General features: G+C 42.6%; 1 protein-coding gene across 1 annotated transcript in view; it reads left to right on the forward strand.

Moving 5' to 3' along the window:
- Nucleotides 1–21,537, forward strand: part of EDC3 (enhancer of mRNA decapping 3) — a 61,651-nt gene that overhangs the window by 23,273 nt on the left and 16,841 nt on the right. Inside the window, exon 4 of the mRNA XM_059180383.1 lies at nt 15,565–15,900. Coding sequence (XP_059036366.1) covers nt 15,565–15,900 — 336 coding nt within the window. The remainder of the gene's footprint in view (nt 1–15,564; nt 15,901–21,537) is intronic.

Here is a 21,537-nt window from a genome sequence, read left to right on the forward strand (position 1 = left end):
TATTAACTTCAATCTGGTAACTGATGGAAGTAGTGATGTTTGAGTTGAGCACATGGCTGTTCGAGGGCATTTTTGAGTAACTTGTGATTTGGTTTCCATCCTCAAGAAGACAGGAAGCGGGGCGCCTGAGTGGCTCAGTGGGTTGAGCCTCTGCCTTTGGCTTGGGTTATGGTCTCAGGGTCCTGGGATCGAGCCCCACATTGGGCTCTCTGCTCAGCAGGGAGCCTGCTTCCCCCCTCTCTCTGCCTGCCTCTCTGCCTACTTGTGATTCCTCTCTCTCTCTGTCAAATAAATAAATAATCCTTAAAAAAAAAAAAAAAAAAAAAAAAGGAAGGGATTGGCCTATGCCTCTCTGTGATCAGACAGTTTCTAACAGACTACAGTTTTTTGAATTTGCTGTATTCCCTGTCCTTACTGACACATCAAGGAGGAAATGCACAGGTGTATTCATGGCCCAGTTTTGTTTGGCACTAACAAATTGTTGAATGCCATTCAATCACCATGGAACCATAGGTAATTCACTAGAATGTGGTTTGCTCTTTAGCATATTCAGTTATGTTATATGTAATGTTATAAAAAGTGAAGTATAGGGGGACCTGGGTGCCTCATTCCTTAAGTGTCTGCCTTTGGCTCTGGTCATGATCCCGGGGTCCTGGGATCAAGTCCCGCATCAGGCTCTCTGCTTGGCGAGAAGCCTACTTCTCCCCCTCCCACTGCCCCTGCTTGTGTTCCCTTTCTCACTATGTCTCTCTCTGTCAAATAAATAAATAAAATCTTAAAAAAAAAAAAAAAAAAAGTGAATTTTAACATTCACCAAAATCTGTATGGTGTCTGTCTTAAGGGGCCAACAGTTTCAAGTTTTGAAGATGCCTTGATTTTGTGAACAAGCTATTGAAATTTTGGAAATTAAGGGGCGCCTGGGTGGCTCAGTGGGTTAAAGCCTCTGCCTTCGGTTCAGGTCATGATCCCAGGGTACTGGGGATTGAGCCCCACGTCAGGCTCTTTGCTCAGTGGGGAGCCTGCTTTCCTTCCTCTTTCTCTGCCTGCCTCTCTGCCTACTTGTGATCTTTGTGTCAAATAAATAAAAATCTTAAACTTTTGGAAATTTAAAAAAAAAATTAATTCTGGACATTTTCCTTCATTGCTTAGGTAACTGTCTGAATCAGGGCACCTAGGTGGCTCATCAGTTACGGGTCTGCAGTTGACCCAGGTCATGATCCTGGGGTCCTAGGATCAAGCTCCACATTGGGCTCCCCACCCAGTGGGGAATCTGCCTCCCCCTTTCCCCCTCCCTGCTGCTTTTTCATGTGCCCTCTCGCTCTCTCAAATGACTATAATCTTAAAAAAAAAAAAAAAAAAACTGTCTAAATTGACAATAATTGAAAACCTGAGAGTGAAATTGAATTGTTACTTTCATATCCTTGGAAAAAACCGTAGAATGCTTGGGTAGAAAATTTGTTCTTTCCATTTCAACTTTAACCCTCACTACTTCGCTTTATTTTCCCTTTCTAATTTTTAAAAAACGTTTATTTATTTATTTTAGAGAGTGAGCTTGCCCGTGCCTGTGTGTGCAGGATGAGAGGAAGGAGGAGCCAGAGGGAGAGGGAGAGAATCTTTTTTTTTTTTTTTTTTTTGTAATTTTATTTTTTTCAGTGTTCCAATATTCATTGTTTATGTACCACACCCAGTGCTCCATGCAACACTTGCACTCCATAATACCCACCACCAGGCTCACCCAACCTCCCACCCCCTCCCCTACAAAACCCTCAGTTTGTTTCTCAGAGTCCACAGTCACTTATGGTTCGTCAGAGAGGGAGAGAATCTTAAGCAGGCTTCATGCCCAGAATTTGGACTCTGAGATCATGACCTGACCTGAACAGAAACCAAGAGGCGGGTGCTCAACTGACTGAGCCACGTAGGTGCCCGTTTTAAAAAGCTCTTTTTCTTAGGGCGCCTGAGTGCCTCAGTGAGTTAAAGCCTCTGCCTTTGGCTCAGGTCATGATCTCAGGATCCTGGGATTGAGCCCCACATCGGGCTCTCTGCTCAGCGGCTCGGCCTGCCTCTTTGCCTATTGTGATCTCTATCTGATAAATAAATAAAATCTTTCTAAAAAAAAAACCCAATTCTTTCTTTACCAAAAACATGGACTTGTTTGTTTAAAGTTCAAATATTCAAGCAGTTTATAGTCTCATGTGCTTGGAGACAACCTTCATTAGCAGTTTTTTCCTAAATATTTTTTCCGCCTGTTATTAACATCTTACTAAGGTAGATTTGTTATACTTTTTTTTTTTTTTAAAGATTTTATTTATTTATTTGAGAGAGAGACAGTGAGAAAGAGCATGAGCGAGGAGAAGGTCAGAGGGAGAAGCAGACTCCCCATGGAGCTGGGAGCCTGATGCAGGACTCGATCCCAGGACTCCAGGATCATGACCTGAGCTGAAGGCAGTCATCCAACCAACTGAGCCACCCAGGCGTCCCTAGATTTGTTATAATTAATGAATCAATGTTGATATATTATTATTAATTAAAATCAGTATTTCATTCTCATTACCTGTTCTTGTCATAGACTTCTGTCCCGCACACCACCTTACATTTAGTAGTCAATCTCCTCTTGCTTCTGACGGTTCTCAGACTCTGATTAGTTTTGGTGACCTAGACTATTTTGATGAGTACTGGTCAGGTATTTTGTAGAGTATCCTTCCATTGGTATTTGATGTTTTTCTCATGATTAGATTGGGTTATGTGTTTGGGGGAGGAAGACCAAGGTGATAAGTTATTTTCATCACATCGTATTAAGGGCATGTGATATCAGTATGGTTTATGACTTGATGTTGACCTTGATATCGGGGCTGAGGGAATGTGTGTGTCAAATTTCTACTCTAGAGGTTTTCCCACCCCCTTCCATATTGAAAGGACATCTGTGTCCATACCTAAGGAGTAGAAAGATATGCAGTGTATCTGCATAAATTATTCGGAATTCTTCTACGTCAGAGATTTGTCTCTTCTCCCCTGTTGACTCAGTTAAGTATTTTTTATCATTGAGGACTCATAGTTATCTTCTACCTTGGGTTATAATTCATCACTGCTTTATTTTAGTGCTGAAATTGTTTGTTTTCACAACTGGTAGCTGTTTTAGTTAGCTCCTGTGTTCCTTTGACATTCCCCCATTCTTGTGTGTGGGGGGGTCCCTACTACTCTACTTTCTGGCAGTACAAGATGCTCCAGGTTTATCTTGTTTATTTCCTACCCTACCCTAGAATCAACAATGTCTTTAGGGAGCCCTGTTTCTTTTATTGGAGAATGGTATTACAAGCCACTGTCTGGGTGCTAGATGTGCTCATTGCTACTGAGTGTTGCCTTTTGGCTGACAGAGCAAGGAAATGGGTATCTGTATACATGTATAGATGTGTATCTATTATTTTCTATATGACTTTCTGTACTATATTAAGTTAATGTGAGTTCATACGGTTGTGTCCAACTCTAACCCATTACCATGTCGCCTCATTCTAGCTGCCTCCTTTTTTTATGTGTAACTTCTCACTCTAACAATGAGAGACCTGTCTCCTACTATCTGCCATCCATTAGCTTAAATGATTCCATTCTGCATGGTTATAGCACTATCAGAGTTAACAACCTGCACCCACACTCCCTTCATTGACTTTTTTGTACTTTGTAGCAGATTGTTTTGTCCCCTTCTGCCGTCTGTCTTGGGATCCTCCCACCTCCTCAATGGTATTTTAAAAATTTGCATACACTAAGGCTAATTCTTTTTTAAAGATTTTATTTATTTGAGAGGGAAAGTGAGAGAGAAAGAGAGCATCAGCTGGGGGAGGAGGAGAGGGAGAAGCAGACTCTGCACTGAGTAGGGAGCCCGAGGCAGGGATTGCGCTTAAACAGCTGAGCCACCCAGGTGTCCCATGGGCTTATTCTTTGTGCTCTTAAGTTCTTTGGGTTTTAACAAATACAGTGCCTTGTATCCATCATTACAATATTATACAGGATGCCTTTTTCACCATTTCAGTCCTTCCCCTTTATCCTCCACGACCTTTCCCCCACCTCAGCAACTGCTGATCCTTTCACCATTTCTCCAGTTTTGCCTTTTCCAGAATATCACATAATTAAAATCATGCAGTATATAGCTTTTTGAGACAGGCTTCTTTCACTTAATGTGTGTTTTAAGATTCATTCATGTTTTTTTGTGGCTGGATAGCTCATTTCCTTTTAGTGCTGAACAATATTCCACTGTATGGATGTGTCAGAGTTTGCCTATCCATTTATCTATCAAAGGGCATCTTAGTTGCTTCTAGCTTTTGGTGATTATGAATAAAACTGATATAAACATTTGTGTGTGGGTTTTGTGTGGACTTAAGTTTTCAAATCAGTTGGGTAAATACCTAGGAGTATGATTGCTGGATGTTATAGTAAGAGTATCTTTCTAATTCCCCCCCCCCTTACCAACAATTATACCAACTCTCTTGAAAGAGTGCAGTTAAGTTCAAAACAAATAATTTATTTGATCTTTACTAAGTCACTGGTAAAATAGTGGGATCACTCTCAAAAGCATTCCCTGGTAGATATTTCTTCTGCTTTTGCTGGTTGGTGTTCAAGTGCACATAAATAAGGTAAAGAGGTCATGGCCCTAAAGTGTTATTCTAATTCAGAGAACTTCTTTTGAATCCAGGTTAGTGTGGAAAATGTCTGTGGCCTGGGAATCTGATGATGAGATGTGGCTGAGAATTGGTTTATGTTGGAAGGTAGAGTTGCCTTTATTTGTTCAGTGAACCCTGAGTTTACTTAGTAGACTGGTCTGCCAGAGACTTTGCATTTTATGTGGCATTTTAAGGATTCCAAGAAAATAGAGTGGTTTCTTCCCACCGTAGTTGTAATGTAGATTATCAGTGTTTTTCTCATCAATGAATGGAGAAATGAAGGTTAAATATTTTTCTCATTAGAGATATGTAAGTAGAATTTTCTCTGGTCTATGTGCATTGATACTGAGACTAGTAGATTGATAAAGTATAGGAATATAATAATCTCTCTGGTTTTTAGTGTTCTTTCAGGGTTAATGATGAGTTGTAGAGGATTTGTTGGTTCTGGTTACCTAATCCAACATTGATGAGAGATTTAGCACAAGCAGATTTTAATCTCTTCTTTAGGTTGTGTGTATATGTGGGGTGGTTATGGAGGATAGTTCCTGTGGCCTTGGCCATTGAACTGACCACTGAGAGTATTTGTCATGTAGCTGAATGGAACATGAGTGCTGTGGAGTAGAGGGAAAACCATTTGAGACCAGCTAAGGATACAGGTCTGTGTATAGTGTGTTCAGTGTAACAGGGACCGCACCATCTGAGGTTAGAAAGTTTTTATGGTCCTACTGAGGTCCTACTGTGACTTAACCTCCTTGGGTGTGCTTCATCCAACAGGCTTGAAAACCCTGGTGCTGCTGCTGGAGCCCAAGAAGTTGACTGATTACTAAGGCCTGGAATTTGGGGAGTTGAAAAGAAGGTCCCAGATGCTCTCAGTCACTTCCTCGTGAAGCCTGTTGAGTCTGACATTAAAAGATTTGCAGTCTGACCTTCAGGTGCCCTTTAGCGTGCTAACTGCAGGACAAAGTTTCCCTTCACAATATGTGTGTGACAAAAACCAATAAATAAGTGGCAGTGAGGGTTACACAACAATGGGTTTGTTGTTAAGTTATCCTGGCCAAAGGGCTTTTGTGCCAGAGGCTGGCAGCAAAATGGCACAGGAAGGCGGCCAGCCTCTAGTCTTAACACATATTTGGCCCTTGCAATTGAAAGGTAAAGAAATCTGCAAAGCACTGTTTATCTTTTCCAAGGGAAGTGCTTTTCTCTCTTAGTAGCCAGAGGCCATTTTAAATACAGAGCCAAGACCTTTGGGCTGAGTAACCCAAGTATCAAGACCACTTATTCACCCGGGACTTCGTAATATTTGTATTCACTGTGAGCGAGAGGAAGAATAGGAAGACAACTAAGCATATTGACCTGCCTTTCGTTTACTTTATTTTGTCTTCTCTTTTTTTTGCTGACCTACGATGTCAGTATTTCCTCTTGGAGGTTTTTTTCCACTGTCTGCTTTCCGGACAGTATTTGGAACATGGCTGGTCCTTAGTGTATATTTGTCAAACGAGTGAATGTAAGGTCTGTCTTGAGACAGCATGAGGAAAAACACCTTTCTAAAGGCACAACTCTGGTTTGGTTGGAAGTGGTGTTTGTAGAGCCTTTAGGCTGAGCCAAAAATGGCTTCCCGTTTTGCTGCTTTTACCCTGCCTTCTCTTAAATTGATTAATTGCTTATTTTCATCTGTTGTTGTGATAGATCCAGGATAGTTCATGGTCACTTCCTAGTGGGCACAGCTGAACTCCTTTCCTCTGAAGCCCCTGCCTTATGCTCCCTCTTGTATTACTGTTGACAACTTCGTCTTCCTAACCTTTTCAGTTGCGCACAGTTTTGATCCCTTTCTTTCCCATAGTTAATCTCAAGATGGCTTTTCTTTTGTGACCTCTTCAGACTCCTAACTTTTGTTGGTTTTGCGGGGTGTTTTTTGGTTTGTTTGTGTGTGTGTGTGTTGATATAGCTGTTTCTATTCAGAGATTTGTGTATTTATGGTGGGCTAGGCATAGAATTGGGTGACAGTCTGAATGATACGGTTCTGCCCTCTGCTGGCTTACGGTGTCCTTGGGGAGTTAGAGTAAGAACACAGATAACTGCAGAACAGAGTGGGTGGTATATAAGTCAAGTGCCAGCTGAAAGGCACCTGCACCGCTGCAGGCAGTCCAGTGGGGATGATCTTTCAGCTGCAGTGATCAGCGTGGTGTGTTTGGGCTGAGTCTGTAACAATAGGAGTGAGAAATAGCTTAAAAACTCAGCAGTAGGGGCACCTGGGTGGCTCAGTGGGTTAAGCCTCTGCCTTCAGCTCAGGTCATGATCCCAGAGTCCTGGGATCGAGCCCCACATCGGGCTCTCTGCTCAGCAGGGAGCCTGCTTCATCCTCTCTCTTCTGCCTGCCTCTGTCTGCTTGTGATTTCTGTCTGTCAAATAAATAAATAAAATCTTTAAAAAAAACAAACAACTCAGCAGTAGGGGGGCGCCTGGGTGGCTCAGTGGGTTAAGCCTCTGCCTTCGGCTCAGGTCATGGGCTCAGGGTCCTAGGATCGAGCCCCGCATCGGGCTCTCTGCTCAGCGGGGAGCTTGCTTCCCTGTCTCTCTGCCTGCTTCTCTGCCTACTTGTGATTTCTCTATCAAATAAATAAAAAGGAAAAAAAAAATAAAAAAATAAAAAAACCCCTCAGCAGTAAGAATGGTGTAGATCAATATGGTATAACCTATAAAAATCATATAAAAAGATATTTGGAGAAATCTTTCATGAAACAGAAATAAGCTCTTTTTAAAATTTTTTTAAAGATTTTATTTATCGGGGGGGGGGGAGCGAGCACAGGCAGACAGAATGGCAGGCAGAGGCAGAGGAAGAAGCAGGCTCCCTGCTGAGCAAGGAGCTCGATGTGGGACTTGATCCCAGGACGCTGGGATCATGACCTGAGCCAAAGGCAGCTGCTTAACCAATTGAGCCACCCAGGCGTTCCCCAGAACTAAGCTCTTACGCAAGAAAGCAAGGTATAAAGTTTTGTAAGATGGATGCATATTGGGTGCATATCGAGCCCTGAGTGGGGCTTTCTGCTCAGCAGGGAGCCTGCTTCCCTCTCTCTGCCTGCCTCTCTGTCTACTTGTGATCTCTCTCTCTGCCAAATAAATAAATAAAATCTTAAAAAAAAAAAAAGATGGATGCATATTTTTGACTAAAAGGAAACATGTCAAAATGTTAAGTATCTGGAATTTTCTATATATTTTATGCATTACTATGAACATTTGTTAACAAAAAGTTATTTAAAAAATTTTTTTTAAAAAGGATTTTATTTATTTATTTGACAGATCACAAGTAGGCAGAGAGGCAGGCAGAGAGAGAGGGGGAAGCAGGCTTCCCTCTGAGCAGAGAGCCTGATGTGACGTGGGTCTCGTCTCGATCCCGGGACCCTGAGACCATGACCTGAGCCGAAGGCAGAGGCTTAACCCATTGAGCCACCCGGGCGCCCCCGAAAAGTTATTTTTAAAAAAGGAATGCTTGTTTCCTGTTCGTTTTGAATTCCTTTTTAGCCTTGTGCTATACTGGAGAAGTTTTTTGCCTTTACCTTATGTGCTCATTTTCTAGACGTGATCGTCTGTTCGTTCTTTTAACTTTGCCTGGGTCTATCAGAGTTTTGTGGTTTCCCTACTTGTTTCCACAATTGTGTGGAATTTGGAATCTGACAGCTCAGAGTTCAAAACCTAACTCAGACATTATCAGTTTGGAGCATCCTTAGTTTCTTCATTTGTAGAATGCTGATTTTAATCGGGTTGTTTGGAAGACAGACTGAGAAAATGTGTCTATTAAAGCCTAAGATGGTGCCAGGTACATAGGCTCTGGAAGATGACAAGTGGAGTGAGTCCTTAGTGTCTTCCTCTGCTCTTGGCTAGTAAAGGGAGACAGTAATAATCATCCTAACTATTTTCTCGCCTTTCTAATACCTTAACGATACTTTAAAGTGTAACAATGAAGTCTTCTTTGGGAAAAAGCTCGTGGTAAATGTTCATGTACAAGTGGATTATATCAGGGTGCTCTGATTTAGTAATAGAAACCCTACTTCATGGCTCAGATAACAGAGAAATTATGTCATAGGTGAAGTCCAGAGTTGGGACATTTCCAGGGATAGTATAATCAGGCCTTCAGTCTTGTTTCTCTGAAGCTCTCCTCTGTGTGTTGGCTTTGTTCTCAGACTGAAACTAGCTGGGTCCAGCAGTTCTGTGTGTATCATCCAGATTCTTTAGAAGGAGAGAAGACACTGTCTCTTCCAGGGTATCCTCTTTAGCAGGGCTTCTTAACCTCAGTACTCTTGGCATTTGGAGCCAGATCATTGTTGTTGTTGTGGGAGACTGTCCTATGTAGTTGTTGAATGTTTAGCAGCATCCATGGACTCTACCTTCTAGATGCCGGGAGCACTCCCCAACCACCACCAGTTGTCATAACCAAAAATGTCTCTAGACATTGTCAGATATCCCATGGGGGTAATATTGCCCCTGATCAAGAATCAGAAGTTCTTTAGGAGTGAGAAAACCTTTATCGGAAACTGCTGGGGATGCCTGGGTGGCTCAGTCAGTGAAGTGTCTGCGTTAGGCTCAGGTCATGATCGCAGGGCCCTGGGACCCAGCACCCCATCGGGCTCCCTGCTCAGTGGGGATTCTGCTTCTCCCTTCCCATTGCTTGCGCGCTCGCTCTCTCTCTGACATAATAAGTAAAATCTTTAAAAAATAAATAAATAAATAAATAAATAACAACCCGCTGCAAGAGCTGCCCTTTGCCCTTCCCCCAGTCCTGTCTACTTGACCAGTATTCTTCTCATGCCCATGCTTAAATCAGTTGTTGGCATGAGCACCACATGATTGATTCAGAAACTAATCCATTCCTTCACCTTAGAGGAGGGCATTGTATCTATCTGAACAAAAATGGGTTTTGTTCTGAGGGTAGAGAGGTATGGATGTTGGGTAGACAACAGCAGGGTCTGCTTACAGGGCAAAACTCTAAAATTGCTTATCTGTGGCAAGGGCCTACTGAAAGTACATGGTGGAAGATGTGAGCAGTTTGACTGTCGGGTCTGCAGAAGTGATTGGGGGTGATCGTGAGGGGGGTTGAGTGTAACAGGAGAGGACTGGGGTCACATTATATTGTTCACCATTGACTCTCTGGCACTTAGCACAGATCCTGGTGGACAGCAGATGCTTAATGAACATTTTTGAACAAATAAAGAAAAATGCTGATCAGAATTTTTTCCTGAGTGAAATTTGCGCCCCCATTAATTAATTAATTAATTAATTAGACAGACTGCGAGAGAGGGAACACAAGCAGGGGGAGTGGGAGAGGGAGAAATAGGCTTCCCGCTGAGCAGGGAGCCCAATGTGGGGCTTAGTCCTAGGACCCTAGGACTAAGGTCAGGATCGTGACCTGAGCTGAAGGCAGATACTTAATGACCTAGCCACCTAGGTGCCCTGCGAAATGTGTTTTGGATTCAGTAAGCAGTGGTATGATTATAGGTGCAGTTTGCGGAAATGAAGATACTTATGCAGACCCCCCCCCCATTTGTGTCTTTCAGATAAACTATATTCAGCTTCAGACAAATTACGCGTTGGCCTATATAGTGCGTTAAAATAAGCATTAAGTGGGGGCATCTGGGTGGCTCAGTTGGTTAAGTAGCTGCTTTCGGCTCAGGTCATGATTCCAGGGTCCTGGGATTGAGCCCCGCATTGGGGTCCCTGCTCAGGAGAGAGCCTGCTTCTCCTTCTCCCTCTGCCTGCTCTTCTGCCTACTTGTGCTCTTTCTCTCTCTGTCAAATAAATAAATAAAATCTTTAAAAAATATAAGCATGAAATATTTGACTCATAATATTATTTCATTAGGTTTCTTGTGCTTCCTCTTTTAAAACTAAACATTCCTGTGACATTGACAACTCTTAAGTGGCTCATCAATTTATTGTTTTCTATCATACATACATATATACATATTATATGTATATATCAGATACAAGACACAAAAGGACAAATTAAAAAAGACTAGATAAACACGGAGTAAACCTTTACAGTGATATTGGTTTAAATTTGGCTCAGTGGTTCAAAATGTTTTGCTTATTAAAAAATTAATATTTAGTTAGAACAGTGAATAACTGTGAGTCATTGACTTTTTTGGGGGTGATGGGAGGTGATGGATAGGTTTATTATTGTGGTTGCGGGCATGGTATAGCAAGTGTTTGAATATGTCCAAACTTCTAAAATTGTATACATGAAGTATGTGCAGGTTTTTGTATACTGATTATATACTTCAGTAAAGCTGTAAAAATAAAAATCAGTGCTGCACTTCTGAGCAGCTCAAGCCTGGCTGCATCTTTTCTTGGTTCCCAGGGATGAATCCAGAGCTGCAGTAGACTCTTTGTGTTTCTTTAGTATTTTCCCCTTTGACTAATATTGTGTTTGTCTTCATTTTTGGATTGTTTATAGCTAAGCTGTTCCCCCTCATTGGTAGCAGCAGTGATTAGGGGTTTGCCTTTATGGTTTGATCACTTGACCTCTGTTAGGGGATTAATGTTTTCTAGATATCTACTTTGTTGAATTAGAGACTGTTAACAGAGAAGTAGGTTAGTCTTTTTTTTAATCTTTTCTCTTTGTCTATTTGTCTACTTTGAGTTCCAGTCAATTAAGACTTCCATCCACACTGGGAGAAGATGGGCTCTTTAACCTCTAGACTGGTCTGTGTTTACTCTTGGCCCATGTCTGAGACTTTAGAATTGGAGCTGTAAGTGCTATTTCTCTCATGTCTGTCTGTAATTGAGAAAGTTCTTTACCTTTACAAATTAAAAAGGATTAAATAACAATTTTTGAAGTAATATTTTATTAATGGTTCAGAACTTTTTTGCTCATTAAACATTAACATTTGGTTAGAAGAGTAATTAGCTCTGAGTCATTAATTTTTTAGATCTTGATATACCACTAAAGAAAATAGTAACCATGCTAGTTATTTCAGATGAAATTTAATAGAATTGGTTAAGTAGGTGTCAGAATACCAAAGAAGCAAAAGGAGACATTGAGGGAGAGGAAGCCGGGAAGAGATTCTGTTGTCAGAACGTGGACATTCAGAGAACGGGCTTCCCAGATTCTTCCCTGGTTCTTCAGGGAGTTGCAGTGAAGCTTGTTCTGTCTACACCAGCCGAAAAGAAAAACTGGAGACTGGAACCAGCTGGCAGGGCAGTGCTGGTGCAGATAGCAAGCAAACAAGGAGGAAGTCCCTTCTCATTCCTCCTTCCTTTCTCCTTCCATTCTCTTCAGGTAACTACTGCTGGTAGTGGAAGCTAACCGACAGCCAGCTAAGGAAAGAAAATTGTAGTTTTTAGAGTTCCAGCCTGGCACTGTGAAGATTGAGTGTAGAGTTGAAAGACAGTAGTTTAGGGACACTTGGGTGGCTCAGTCGGTTAGGTTTCCAACTCTTGATTGGGGCTCAGGTCATGCTCTCAGGGTTGAGCACCCCACATTGAGCTCCCCAAGTTGGGCTCTGCATTCAGCTGAGAGTCTGATTGTCCCTCTCACCGTTCCTCCCCCAGCCTGTGCTCATGCACTGTCTCTCAAATAAAATCTTAACAAAAGACAGTAGTTTAGTAACACTATTATTATTCTTACTAATTATTATTGAAACAGAGGTTCAAAGGACTGATCCTGGGCTCAGTTAATTAAAAATTTTAAAATTTTGGTGCCTGAAGAGTCATTAGCTGAAAAAAAGAAACTTATAGTAACCAAAAAGAATACTTCTGAGAGGCATGATGGAGAGCAGGGCGAGCGAACTTCTGTAAAAGGTCAGATGTTAAACACTTTAGGCTTCGCAGGTTGTAAGGTCTCTGACTTAAGTACTTTTTGTTGCTTTTTTTAGCACAGAGGAAGCCTTAGACAATATGTAAACAAATGAGTGTGGCTGTTCCAGTAAAACACTTACAGAAGCAGGCAGTGGACTGGATTTGGCAGAGTCGGAATAGTTGGTAGAGTCCTGATGTACAATATTCACTTACTGTGAGGTTGGTCAGTGATAGGCCGTATGCATTCATGTTTGGAATAACCTTAATACTTTTTAATTTGGGAGACCATCTTCTTTAGATCTGATGAATTTTGTAAGCACTTCATCCTAGCTAAAGAATGCCTGTAAGAGGAATAGGGGAAGTGTTAGCTGTGCCATGCGCTTGTTCAGTTGTGATTGCATTATTAGTATTATTTTAATAATACTGTTTCTTTATAGGAATCTTTCTAAGCCGCTTATTTTATTATGCTCTAATAGCTACAAATTCATACAGTTGCACAACAGTGTGCCTGTACTTACTGCTGCTGGGCTTCTTGTTATATATATTTTACCATGATGAAAAAGAATTGATGTTACGTCTACTTGCATGGACATCATTCTTTCCTCTGATACCTGGAATACTGGCAGTGATCAACTGGCATGAAACCTCATAAGGGTGCCAGTTTCTGTCCATACATTAAATTCATAAATCTTAATTTTTCTACTCTTTTTAGTTAGTGTCTTTTCCCTGCATCCCAGTGGATCATGTTTTACACTCCTGGGTTTGCACACACTCACTGGAGAGAGACCACTGGGCTAGAGACTGTTTTTTAATAAGATGCCTTGATTTCGTATTGAGGCAAAACATTTGGCCTACACACTGGACGTTTTTTCTGGTTGTTCCTCTCCCTGCTTATATTGCTGATGGTTTTATCCTGACCTGTGTTTTCCTGCCTGTTCTTCCATTCCTAATTCAGTTCTGCTTTCTCATCCACATTTCTGTGATACTTGATATAAACTTACAGTATAATTCTTACCACGTTGTATTTCAGTTACTAGCTGTTATAGCTCTCCTCCTTCCTTTTGAGTAGCATGTCTTGCGTTTATACAGTGTATTCCTAGCACCTAGCTGTGGCACACAGCATGCTTTCACTAAATGTTTTTGTCAGATTTTTGGAACTAGAACTTAACCCAGATTTTGACGAGCTTGTCATTGTTTCTTAAATCAGGCTATTTCTGGTGGCTCAGCTAGATTTTCCTCTACTTCATAATTTTGGCCAGCCTTAGTTTTTTTCTGAGGTCTAAATCTCATCTTCTAGCTCAGCCCTTTTCCATACCAATATTTGACATTAGGAAGACTTGGATGCGAGTTCTATTTACATGGTGTACATCTTTCTTTTTTACTTTCTTTCTTTCTTTTCTTCTTCTTCTTCTTTTTTTTTTTTTTAAAGATTTTATTTATTTGACAGAGCACAAGCAGCGGGAACAGCAGGCAGAGGGAGAAGCAGACTCCCCGCCTGAGCAGAGAGCCCAATGCGGGACTCGATCCCAGGACCCTGGGATCTTGACCTGAGCCAAAGGCAGATGTTTAACCAGCTAAGCCACCCAGGTGCCCAGTACACCTCTTTCAGAATAGTTATTGTAATTAATTTTGTCAATGTTGGTGAATTTGTTAAATATATATTGACTGTTCACTATGTGCTAGGAACTGCGCTGGGGATACAACAGTGAGTATTTTACATACAAGGAGATTGAAAGGTTGAATGACAGGTGTAAGATAATGTGGTAATGAGAACTGCAGCTAGATCCTAGGTCTTCTGGCTGGTCTATAGGGCAGAGAAGGGAGTTGCTGTGAGAAGCTACTGTAGTGTAGTTGGAATGATATGAGTGTGGGGGTGAGGGGGTTTCCTTGTGATCATTCTAACCTCTAACCTTAATAATTGAGGAGCTCAGTCTTTCAAAAGGAAGCACATTACATTTATTTAAACCATATTGGAGGTTCCTTTTGGCCTACCAATAACCTGATCTACCCTTTCAGGGTGGTCGTATTAGGTCAGAGCATAAACTCAGTTCAGGGTTCCCTGGGAATGGATGGTTTGTAGAGTTTTGTGGGGTGTTCTGTCTTGGCTGCCAGAAGACTCGTTAATTGATGTGTGGTGGCCATGTGGAGGGTAGCTGCTTTTGGTGCTGGTGTGCATCTTGGTGTGGTCATGACAGAATCAGGTCAGTGTGGTACTTGTCATATTTGATGGTTCAGAAATTGCTTACCGACACGTGTTAAGTTCTGAGAAGAGAGATCACATGAACTAAGAGATCTAAAAACAGGTTTATAAATCAAAATACCAACTTAACAGTGATAGATGTATGCTTGGCTCAAGATCTGGAATCTCTTTAAACAGAGATTGTCTCCGGCTGGTGTCTATTACACTGAGATCAAATTAAAAATCAGAAGGTTGCTTGCTTGGTAAGCAGAGAATTAGGAGTCAGTTGAGTATTCTCTTCCTTTGAGCTTCAGGTTATGAGGAGTTGGCCTTATTTTACAGCGAGGGGGTGGGTATTTCTCTGTTCACTGCTGCTGGACAGTTAAGATCAAAACATCCAGACCTGGGGCGCCTGGGTGGCTCAGTGGGTTAAGCCGCTGCCTTCCGCTCAGGTCATGATCTCAGGGTCCTGGGATCAATTCCCGCATGGGGCTCTCTGCTCAGCAGGGAGCCTGCTTCCCTTCCTCTCTCTCTGCCTGCCTCTCTGCTTACTTGTGATCTCTCTCTGTCAAATGAATAAATAAAATCTTAAAAAAAAAAAATCCAGACCTGTGGGAAGCTGTTGTACTCTTGTCCTTCCACTTTTTTGTTACTCAGTTGCCAAAAAAGCCTCTGTCATTACTAATTTCCTTATGAAGGATAGAACTGGTAAGATTTCCAGGAGTTGTACTTATTTTATCTTCACTGTTACTTGGTTAATATATGAAATCTATTATTCCATGAGATTTGTGGTAGTTTGTGCTACTTAATATGATCTAGGAATAGCCTACCTTTCTCATCTTCACTTTGATTCCTTTAACACTCTCCATAAAATACTAATGTATTTTCCATTTCTACTGAGTGCTTCCTGTGGGCACATTTACCTTAGTCCGTGTCTTTTCTCTAGGGTCATCTAGTAGCAGACACCCAAATCAGGCAACTCCAAAGAAAAGTGGCTTAAAGAATGGCCAAATGAAGAATAAAGATGATGAGTGCTTCGGGGATGATATCGAAGAGATCCCAGACACAGATTTTGATTTTGAAGGGAATCTGGCCCTTTTTGACAAGGCAGCTGTGTTCGAAGAGATTGATACCTATGAGAGGAGAAGCGGTACCCGTTCCCGGGGCATCCCAAATGAAAGGCCAACTCGGTACCGCCATGATGAGAACATCCTGGAGTCAGAGCCCATTGTCTATCGTCGGATCACAGTGCCCCACAACGTGAGCAAGGAGTTCTGCACGGGTGAGTTGCACCAGCCCATCTCACTGGTTCTCTCTGCTTTCTGTTATGCTTGAAAGAGAATGACCTAAATTCTGAATCGGAGTGTTGCGGTAGGAATTCACTAAACTCAGTAAAGTGGCTTTGTGGTTGGCTATTATTATTGTCTCTTGGGAATTGTGGTTACTATGGCATCCTAGCTACCACAGGGATGTGGGGGTGTGGCGTAGGGGGCTGATTTCATGTCTGTTTATATCCCATATCTGACAGGTTCTGGTCTGCTCTTTATTTAGTGTGTCGTGATTAGCCATGAAAGGCAGAGGAGCCATCTGTCTAGAGTCACATAATCAGATCCTTGCCTTTTCACTGTGGCTTGCCTGCTACGACCTGTACATTTCACCAGAAGTTTCCCGTTGTTTGTTGGGGTTAAAAACAGTCAGAGATGGACGGTTGAAACCACTGGCTAAAATTGGGGTTTCCATAAATTGTTTACTACAGTGTCCTCATCTCCTCCTATCCCTGGTCAGAGAGGGTTTGGCTAGTCCCATTTCTCACGTAACAAAGTAGTGCCTTGGTATTTCCGTCGGCCATTGTATAGGATAGTCTAGTCTATTACCTCAGTGGTTTTTAAGCTTCTTTTTTTAACATTAGGATCTTTTCTTCAAACATGGCATTAGAGAGGCACCTGGGTGGCTAGGTCAATGAAGCATCTGCCTTGGGCTCAGGTAATGATCCCACTGTCCTGGGATGGAGCCCCGCCTTGGGCTCCCTGCTCAGTGGGGAGTCTCCTTCTCTCTCTGACCCTCCCCCCTCTCATGCGTACTCTTTTCTCTCACACTCTCTCTCACTCTGTCTCTCAAATAAATAAAATCTTAAAAAACAAAAAACCCATGCACAAAAAAAAGACATGGCATTAGAGGCAGATAAAGCCAGCTATGGAGGGTGGGCGCCTGGGTGGCTCAGTGCGTTAAAGTTAAAGCCTCTGCCTTCGGCTCAGGTCATGATCCCAGGGTCCTGGGATCGAGCCCTGCATCTGGCTTTCTGCTCAGCAGGGAGCCTGCTTCCCTTCCTCTCTCTCTGCCTGCCTCTCTGCCTACTTGTGATCTCTGTCTGTCAAATAAATAAATAAAATCTTAAAAAACAAACAAACAGCTATGGGAGAGGTGGTCTGCCTCATCCCTGTCCCTGTCCTTTCCCACTAAACCACATTATTACCTGAGATGCTTCAAATAGTTTGAAAACTATTCTTTTTAAAGATTTTTTTTTTTTTTTTTTTTTTTTGACAGAGAGATCATAAGCAGGCAGAGAGGCAGACAGAGAGAGAGGAGGAAGCAGGCTCCCTGCTGAGCAGAGAGCCCGATGCGGGGCTCGATCCCAGGACCCTGAGATCATGACCTGAGCCGAAGGCAGTGGCTTAACCCACTGAGCCACCCAGGCGCCCCTTGAAAACTATTCTTATTGAACAATCTTAAAGAGCTGAAGGAGGAATCATAATCATTTTAATTAAGTAGAAAGGAACTAAGTACAATATTCGTTTTGGTTTGAGGGTTTGAATATAGGGGATATAAATTTAGAACAGTAGTAGCAGTTATAGAAAGTGTTATGGAGATGGCTTAATTACATTTGGAAGAAAATCAGATATGGTGTGGCTTTTTTGTAGATAACAGTAAGGCTGTTCTGTATTTAGTTTGCTGAATATAGAAGTTTGCACGTGCTTTCCATGTGGAAAAAAAATAAGACTGTCAGGCTAAGCGTACCAAATTATTTTTCCATCGTTCACTGGGGGACTCGTGGGGATACCTCTTTACCAAGGTAGTTTCCCTAAGTGGCACTGACAGTGTGACTTCCTCTGATTTTTACCACCTGTGTGTAGGCAAACAGCCCAACTCAGAGTCAGGCTTCATTCAGTTGCCAGGTGTTTAGCTTTTCAGAGGCATCCATCGTCCAGCAGGTCTGGTAGCACACTCAGTTCCTGTCATTCATTTGCCCCACTGCTCCCCTCTTTTACTATACTCATTTGCAAAATAAGCTGCTTCTGTGGGACCTCTTGAGCTGAGGTGGTCCAGTATGCAGCAGTTCATTTCCCTGAAATTCCTCAACTTGGGGAGATACAGCCTGCCTTGGACGTGGCTACAGGGAAGGAAAGAGAAGAGAAGAGTAGACTCAAAGAGTCTCAGATCTAAAAGAGCCCAAGAAAACATTGCTAAAGTAGACAAAGGGGAGGGTGGGAATTTTTTCCCGCTACACACTCCTCCTCCCCAACTTGATTTTCACACCTTAATTTAACAACAGAAGTAAAAAGTCCCCTTCTCTCGCATGAAACCATTTTTCCAGAATTGCCATTAATAAGCTTACAGCAGACACATGAGCTGGTCCTCAGCCAAGCCTTCAGGTATGGCGGCTTATGTGCTGGCGACCAGTTGCACTTCATTGAGGCATGACAGGATGGGAGGCCCTGCAGCTTCATGCCATCTGGTTTTCCTCTTTGTCCGCAGAAGTGATAGGAGTGCAAATGAAGCCCTTTTCCCAAGAAGGGTCTGTGTTGGAAATAGAGCAAGTAAGCTGTTGGCCTTGCTGAGTAACTTCTCCTACATCAAGTTTTTATCTCTGCTCCAGCAACAAGACACAAGTCTCAAAGTCGGTTTCTACTCTTACCCAGAGAGTGTCTGGCTGGGGACACTTTTCCACTTGGGTCTTCTTTTTTTTTTTTTTTTTTTTTTTTAAGATTTTATTTATTTATTTGACAGAGAGAAATCACAAGTAGATGGAGAGGCAGGCAGAGAGAGAGAGGAAAGCAGGCTCTCTGCTCAGGGACTCGATCCCAGGACTCTGAGATCATGACCTGAGCCGAAGGCAGCGGCTTAACCCACTGAGCCACCCAGGCGCCCCTCCACTTGGGTCTTCTATGCAGATGTTACAGTCAGAGTAAGGCAAACTATCTAGAATACATGGGGAAACAACCTAAGACCATCAAATGTTAGTGTTAGGTTACTCGATCACTTAGTATGATTTTTCTCATTCTGCAGATGAGAACATTGAAGCCCAGAGAGATAATGACTCTCACAAACCTTCTTTATCACATTTCCTTTCACTTTTGGAAAGTGGCTAAGTTGAGGAGGAGGAAGGACGTAGGATCAGAGGAGAAGGATAGTGTAATGGCACAACAGACCACAGTTGTTTCTCTTTAGTGTCCTCAGAAACGGACCAGTTTAGATCAGCAGTTGTGGAGGCTAGCTTGGATAGCTTCCCAGCTAGCTTTTTGGCATTCATGTTCTAGAACCCCAAAATCTTATTTTCTCCTAATCCCCAGGGTAGCAAAAGAACAACATGTTTACTACCCATGTGGTGTGATGGCTTGGGTCTCAGGATTCTGACAGCTTGCTGCTGCTATTCAGCACGTCGACTGCATGCTAAGTGGTGTCAGCAGTTTCTAAGCCAATATGCTGTAATTGCTCACACTCCTCTTGGCAGTACTCTACCAACTCTGTGTGTGTGTGTGTGTGTGTGTGTGTGTGTGTTACGGGGCAGTGTTATAAAAGGTCTGTTGATTGGGAAAACACATTCAGGAAGCAACTAAATTCAGCTCTTTGTTTAACCCAAATCTTTTCTCTCTGGAAAGCCTTTTTGAGTCCTTTGACAGTGCTGCTGTCTCCAACAATTGTGGATTGTCAGACATTCCTCCAGCTTGGATTTAGCCTGCTGAATAATATCCAGTGGTCACATACTTGTCTATTAAGTTTGGCTGTAAAATGTGAGATGTGTGTGAGCACTCCATTCAGTGGGTAAGAGCTTCTCAAAGAACACTGGTTAGGAGAGCCGTAAGGCTTCAAAGAAGAATCTTAGTTCGACATTCATATTCTTCTAAGACAAATAGGTTAGTCTAAATACTGTTGCTTATTTTGTGTAAGTCACTCTAAGATCTTGTATTTGTTATTTAGGTGTATTAGGAAGGGGCGCCTGGGTGACTCAGTTAAGCATCTGAGTCTTGATTTTGGCTCTGATCTTAGGATTGAGCCCTATATGGTGCTCCGTGCTCAGCGGGGCATCTGCTTGAGGACCCCCCCCACCCCCTGCCATGCGCATGTGCTCACGTGCACTCTCTCTCAAATAAATACATTATATTTTTTAATCTTAAAAAGATGTATTAGGGGCGCCTGGGTGGCTCAGTGCTCAGGTCATGATCTCAGGGTCCTGGGATTGAGTTTCGCATCAGACTCTCTGCTCAGCAGGGAGCCTGCTTCCTCCTCTCTCTCTGCCTGCCTCTCTGCCTACTTGTGATCTCTCTCTGTCAAATAATAATAATAAAAAAAGATGCATTAGGAAGCAGCATATATGTACCATATATGCCTGGAGTCCAGTGAGTGTGGACATTAATTGTACTAAATGTTGAGAGGCAGAAGAGGTCCTGAAGGCTGGACTGATCAGGAATGGCTTCACAAAGGGAGCAGGACAGAAGCCTTGAAGCATGTGCAGGGTTTCACCAGACAGAGAGGAAGAGGGAATATGTGGATAGGCTGGTAGGTGCTGGTGAATAGTGAGAGTAAAGGGCCTTATGGGAAATTGGCCATCGGCTGGTTTGGCCAGGCCAGAGAGTGTTTGTGTGGGGGAGTAGCAGGAATTAAATAAGCCTTGGACCACAAGAACACAGAGCCTTATGTGTGTACGTTATCCTTGTCCTGTGCCATAGGGAACAACTGAAGAATTCTGAAAATGACATGATCCCAATCTCATTTAGGAAGACTTAGAGACTTTTTTTTTAAAATAAAGATTCTATTTATCTACTTGACAGAAAGAGAAAAAAAACACAAGCAAGGGGAGTGGCAGGCAGAGGGAGAGAGAAGCAGCCTGATGGAGGGCTTCATCCCGGGATCCTGGGATCACGACCTGAGCCAAAGGCAGACACTTAACTGACTGAGCTACCCAAGTGCCCCAGGAAGATTTAGAGTCTCTCTCTCTCTCTCTCTCTTTTTTTTTTAATTAACATAAAATGTATTATTTGCTTCAGGGGTACAGGTCTGCGAATCATCAGTCTTACACAGTTCACAGCGCTCACCATATCACAGGCCCTCCGCTATGTCTGTAACCCAGCCACCCTGTCCCTCCCTGCCCCAGATTTAGAGCCTTGAGGAAGACTGGTCTCATAGATTTCAGGGTGGAATGAGAGGAGAGAGACCGGAGTAGGAAGACTAGGTTCCTGACGTAACTAATGGACCAGAGGTTTGGACTGCTGAATGGAAAGGAAGAAAAGGTGTTGAAAGAAATGACAAAGGGAATTGATAGTTGAGAGCAGTTGGAAAAGGGTTGAGTGAGCGGAGGACTCAAAGGCATTGAACCTGTGGGGCAGGAAGAATGGCAGTGAAAGTCTGGTTGTCATTAGGTTGCCTGAGTCTGCAGCAGGCCTAGTCTGCATGGTTTTGTGATTTCCCTCCTGTGGTGCTCTGCGGTTGAGCTCGGAGAAAGCAAATAGTAGAGGTACCACACTGAGAGAGAGGTCAGAGAGCTATTAAAAGGTTCAATGAGGAAGCTTCTGTAGAATCAAAGAATGGAGTTATATAGCCAAATGAGGGCTACTGAGCCTGTTTCCTTATCTGTAAAGTGGGATAAAATTGTAAACTAAATGAGATCATGTGGAAAAGCAGCTAGTGCAATGCCCAGTTTATG

This window comes from Mustela lutreola, chromosome 7 (assembly GCF_030435805.1).
Source record: "Mustela lutreola isolate mMusLut2 chromosome 7, mMusLut2.pri, whole genome shotgun sequence".
NCBI classification, from domain to species: domain Eukaryota; kingdom Metazoa; phylum Chordata; class Mammalia; order Carnivora; family Mustelidae; genus Mustela; species Mustela lutreola.